Source organism: Accipiter gentilis, chromosome Z (assembly GCF_929443795.1).
Source record: "Accipiter gentilis chromosome Z, bAccGen1.1, whole genome shotgun sequence".
Classification (NCBI taxonomy): Eukaryota; Metazoa; Chordata; class Aves; order Accipitriformes; family Accipitridae; genus Astur; species Astur gentilis.
In genome coordinates this window covers 68,537,923-68,543,922 of record NC_064919.1, presented here as the reverse complement: position 1 = coordinate 68,543,922, position 6,000 = coordinate 68,537,923, and the positions used below count along the sequence as shown (strand labels likewise).

The following is a 6,000-nucleotide window of genomic DNA, read 5'->3' as shown; positions in this document are numbered from 1 at the left end:
CCTGTTTTCTGGCTTAACAGCACATTGCTGCAACAAGACTGCACAGTATGAGGATTCCATTCACAAAATAGATTTACAGCACTGTGAAATACCGATTTAGTAACTTCATCATAAATGAAAACTATAACGAAAATGCCTATATAAATGCACAGTGCAGCTTTTGTGATGTGCTACCCTTTCTTGGTTTTTGTTCATTTACCCTCCAGTTCACAAGAGCATCGTTAGTGCAAAATTAATGAGATTTTACTGTACAGTTACCTTGTAACAAGCTCTTAGATATATTTCAACTGAGTGAGGCCGGTGTAATGAGTTAATTTTCAGTGTCTGGTTTGGTGAGAGATTTCTCAAGCTCTTCTGCAGGGTTAGATTTCTTCTGGCTTGGGATAGCAGGTAGGACACAGCTTGGTTTCAGAGGCTCTCCTGATAGACCAGGCAAGAGAGAATAGAGCAACTGACTCTGAGAATGTCCCCTTTTCTGGGATCTGGAGGTTGGGGCTGGTGGTAGAGTAACTGCACCAGTCCTTAGGGAATTTAAAGGCAGTGACTTAAACTTCTTAGCACCCTGAGATGGTAGCTGGACTAGAGGAAAAAGAAAAAGAGAGAGAGTGCACAGAAAGTGAAAAGCATGACTTTTTTACAAATGAATTTGCTGCTTTCTTTGAACTGTTGTTTGTTTGTCTTGTGTTGTGTGTACTCAAACCTGCATTTGAAAAATTTGATCAAAATATGGGTAAAAATACCACTAAAGCCTGGCAGGGCTAATATTCAACTGAAGAAAACAACTCCAGTGTTAAGTGATTTACTTTGTGTTTGGTGATCAATAAGACTTGATAAGTTCAAAGGTTTACTTTTGATAAACAGAGAATCTGTAGTTTGTCTGAAGGAGACTTGGTCTGTTGGGAGAGATTTCCACAAGACACTTTTTCATCAAAAAACACAGGCTGCCTGAAACAGAAATGTTCCATGGGAATATATTATTTTTAACAAAACCTTTGTGGGAGGATGCTCTATTAACCAGGCTAAATACTGATCAAAATCTTAGGAAGGTGAAATGGAAGAATGTGGGACACTGTCTGGATTGTTCTAGGCACAGTCAATCATGAAGATAGGTCCACACGTGCTCTGGAAGTCACAAGCCACAAAAGTATCCCATTAAGACCAACACTGAAACACAAGAGCCACAGCTGTTGTATGTCTCATGTGTCAGCAGTCTTGTAAGAAACTGTGGAGTTAGATCACCCTTAATCTTCACCTCACACTCAGCAGTGTAACATTGTTTGTGCTTTATAGTTAATATAGTCTTATATCTTCTCTAAGGTTCTCTATTAACACCATCTCTGTTTTGACTAGAGAATCTTCCCTGCAATTTTTCACATTAATTTTTCCTTGGTTACATTCTCATTCCATCTGTGATTTCCTTCCATCTGCATCTGTTGTGATGAATATATGAGAGGCTATTAACGTTTTCCTCTGAGATGTTCTAGTTTGAGTTTCATCTTACTAGTCATGGCAGCCTCCAGAAGGTTATTTGGATTCTCTGTCTATTTCTCTGGCTTCATCCTTTAAAACTAACCACAAGTGCTTCCTAGTGGTCAGGTATTAACCATTCTTTGAGCCAAACTGCTTCTCCGCAGATTGGTATCATGCTTATGTCCTGGTTCTTTACATGCAGGAAGAATCCTGCTGTAAAGTGCTCTGCTCAAAAGGTGACCATCTCAGCCTGTCACTATCATTCCATTTCCTGGTGAACTCCAATGAAAACCCGAGTGTTCAAGTTTGCATCTTTCCTGGCAGTCCCTTTGGGTATTCCCTTTCCATAACCTCTGACAGAAATTTTCGTGGTGCAGGGAAATGCTGCAGAAATGAGGAAAGGAGAAGAGTATTGTCTCTTAACACAACGAAAATTTTATGTAGTTCCAGAGAAACATCTGAAGTTAATCTAGATTTGGACCATTTTAACAGAGGATAAACTGATAAATGAACTATTTTTTATTAGGCATAATAGACCACATAATCAGCTGGTATGAACTGAGTAACTACTGCAGTCAATACACCTGTGACAATCTGCAATTTAGAAGTCAATTCTGATCTTAAAAAAAAATCCCCAAACCAAACTAAACGTTCAGCACACTTGAGGAACTCATAGGTAGAATAGTAGATGGAGTTTCTTGAGGGCTGTAGAATAAAAAGACAGAAAAAGAGGACTTGAGGAGTTTCAAGTCAGTTAATCTAACCTAAAAAATCCTAAATACCTAAAAACCTGCCCACAGCTGGTGTTTCTCAGAAGTGAATCTTTGAACCTATGAAGTCTGCCTTCTCACTGCTCATCAAGCAACATCAAAAAGAACATCTGGGACAGTGGTGGAGTGGATGTAGAAGTGAGAAATTATGTAGTTTTAATAAGGAAGGATTATTAACTTTTTCAGAGATTTTCATAAAAAAATAAGATAGATCCATTACTGTAATGTGGACACACACCTGATGAAAAAAAGGCACGCAAGGTGTAATTTCTCAGAGAACAGGTTTATAATGCAAAATGACCTTGATATATTGGAGAAACAGTAAGAAATTCAGGTAGCAAAACTCAGCAAAAGCAAATGCAAACCACTACACTTAGGGAAAACAAACAAAGAAATCTCAAACCACCAGAAGTACAAAGGTAAGATGGGCAATAACTGGCTAGGGGAGTAACAGTCCTGCAGGTAACTGGGGACACAGACTGTGCCCAAGTCAGAAATATATTGAAGAAGTTCAAGCAGAAACCCTGTAGCTTCTGTGCCTCAGCACAGCAGAAGAACACCAGTGTTGCCATTGAAGCCCTTCTGTGTCTGTAGATTTACATAGTATATAATTAATAGGTCAGAAATTTACCCTGTTGAAAACAAATGTTACCTCTCTAATGTCTGCAGTGGGCATGGAAAGAGCTTTGCATCTATGTATTTTTCTACTATATACATTTGCAAAAGAGGCTGAAGTTCTCCTTGCCATATTCCCCTGTACCATATACCATATACTCATTTCATCATTCTTTATTTATCAGGAGCAGTAATTCTCTAGCACTCCCCAGGTATCTATTTGGGGCAAAGCAGAATCTTTATAGAAAGGATTTAAAAAATGGGTAGGGTTTTTTTGTTTTTTTCTCATGCTAATTACAGTACAATTCAAGTTGTGATGACCTGAGCAGGCAGTGTAGAGCTGTGTGGCCTTTGGCAAAGTAGTGTAACTCATAGGTAATATTCAAGGTTTGTTCATGTTCAGAAGTTCAGGAAATCACTTAGTTCTCCTTTCCATGAAAAAATTAATACAATTAATACTTTTCTTTAGTTCATATTGAATTTGTGTGAATCAGGCAGGGCTAAATACAATTAATGTCCCATTTGTTTTCTGGCACATGATAGAATGCTTTGAGTTCATTGAAATTTTGTTGTGTAAACCAAATGCATATTGACAGGCTCAGTTGTTTCCCTCCTTAAAGCATAGGCATATGTTCATGCATTCAAAGTTTACACCTGTGTAAAGTATCTCCAGAACACTTCATGCACTAGATAAGCCCTTAATGATGGGTTTAAGTAGGGCAAAAGCAGTGGAGTTTAACTTCACCCCCATGACCAGGTAGCCATCACAAACTCATGCTCATTCAAAGAAGTAAAAAAACAGCATCCAAACATCAATGCTTTCCACCTAGTCCTACATATTGTACCCAGTTTAGGGTATTTGATAAGGATTTCAGGACTGGTACATGGATGGCTTTGAAATAATACATATAATGACTGGTATTAGTATATGTATTGAAACACATGAGCCTGGACCCAGCACTGAGGTGTGTGAGAGACAGAACCCTTAAGGCTGGTTGCAAAACATCCAGAAGCTACATACAGCAAAAGCACCAGTAATTATTTACATTCAGAGGGCAGAGTCGGCTACCAAAGACCTAGTGATACAGTAAGTGCTACTAATTCGGGGAGCCTTTTCCACTCAGTAGTGACTCTCAAGTGGCTGCTATTAAAACTGCAGAGGCAAGAATAAGGCTGTTCAGGGAGGCATTGCCCAAGGAGTATGTACTCCAGCAGAAAGGATGGCTCTTAGACTCTTCCTTTTGCAAGCAGTGGATGATGGTGGCCCTTTGCATAGAGGAGGGTGCTTTGTGGAATCTTTTGCTGTTAACTTGGGAAAGAAGAAACTTCAAATCATGGTGAATAACAGCAAAAACAACCACTGATGCCCAGAAAATATTGTTAAATGACCTGCAGAATAGATTTTTTTTTCCCAACAAGTAATAACCTCACTATGGCTTCAGACCTTCTAAGCCACAAGAAGAAGTGAGAGCAGCAGTTCTCTAGAAGTCCCATATTTGTTTGGAAATTTCTTCTGGCATTGTGTGAGCAGTGTGTGATAGTTGTAAGCCTGTTTTCCAGGGGTCCTTGGGCGAGTCGCGTGATGAGATAGAAAGAGTATGCTGGGAGAGGAGCAGCAGCATGCAGAATAACAGGGATGCCAGGCTGTGCTGAGGCTACTCAAGAAGCCATGTGAGGGACCTCTTTGGCCCTGGGAATATCTGGAGCGTGGGAGTGTATAAACTATGGTATAAAGTCACTCAAGTACTCTTCCTAGGCTGCTGTTTCATTCCTATTATCCTCTTTCTAACTTGTATTTTTAAATGTTTTTGCTTAGAGATTAAAGCATCTCTTCCTTTTTTTCATTGCCCTTCCTTTTTTTGGGGAGATGTTTCTTCTTTCTGTTAATCTCCGAGTAGTTTCAGTTCTCTTTCTAATTTATGCTTATTTTATTGTTCTAGCTCTCTGGTTGCTTTTTTTTTTCTTTCCCCACTGGCTTTGTTGCCTGTTTGTAACACACATTTTATGTAATGAAAATATTAAAGAAACACAAATGTTTATATTCAGACTTCGTTGGTGGAGCCATTTGCCTGAATAAAGGCTGTGTCAAGAACAGGAATATTTTTAGGGCTGGATGGAGAATGAGTGAAATCTTGGCTCTGAAACAGTTATTTGGAAAGCTCCAGGTCAAACGTGTCATTTTTGTTAACAAAGAAGAAACGTACTCTGTTTTGCAAATAACTTTGCTTTTCTGTTATTGCCTTGAACTGATGTTCAAGCAGTAATGGCACCTGGATAAATGTGCTGTGTTAGTTAATTAAAGCATGATTATTAACTGTGATAATTGTATCTTATTTGTAAAACACAGGTTTAGGCATAAGACTAGAATTAAAATTCTGGCTGTATGTAGGAATTACTGCAAGAACACCAGTGATTATGAAATATTTTTTTTTAGGATTTTGCTTACAATTGTGTTTTAACTAGAAGACACAAAGAACATTAGTAGAAAGCTTAAAAATAGAAGACTTGGAGCTGGGGTTTTGAAAGCAGTTAGATTATTTTCTTCTGAGCAGACAGAGAATACCACCTAGTATTCCACATCTCTACTTTTCTTCTTCCTCTCTTACTGTGCAGCAGCAGTGCAGGATTCTGTATTTCCCCTCCCCAATCTGATGTTCCCTATAACGCTACCTCTGCTGTTTCGGTTTTAGTAATATTGTTATAGCTGCAGAATTGCTTCTGAAACTCAGATCATAAGAGGCAATGAATCTTAAATTTAGCTCTGCAATGTGAATGCTTTAGGACCTGGCTGATCTGCAGGGTGACAAATAGTAAACTGCAGTCCTCATCCAAAATACGCTGGGGGATATGCACTTAGTGGAGCACAAGAATGTGGGGCCAGGACACTGCTGGGAGCAGGGCTAGTGTTTCTATGTGAAGAACACCCCAGTTCCTGGCTGGACGCAGCCTGGGACACTCACTAAGTCTTGACACTGCCGGGGCTGTGGGAATTGCGTAAAGCTTTCTCTGCTTTTCAGGACCTTGCTTCTTACTGTCTTCGGAATGAGGACCTGGCTGAAACTGCAGAGGGAAAACAGGCTGTTGCTCTCTCAATCCCTTTATTTTAGCTCCTGTGTTATAGAAGCTACTGAAACCAGTTGCTGTT

The 6,000-nt window shown here is 39.4% G+C and overlaps 1 protein-coding gene across 1 annotated transcript in view; it reads right to left on the bottom strand.

The window, feature by feature from the left end:
• Positions 1–310: 310 nt before the first annotated feature.
• The window catches only part of ANKRD55 (ankyrin repeat domain 55), a 46,676-nt gene continuing 40,986 nt past the window's right edge, over positions 311–6,000 (bottom strand). The window contains exon 11 of the mRNA XM_049796210.1: positions 311–579. Within this exon, the coding sequence (XP_049652167.1) occupies positions 311–579 (269 nt within the window). The remainder of the gene's footprint in view (positions 580–6,000) is intronic.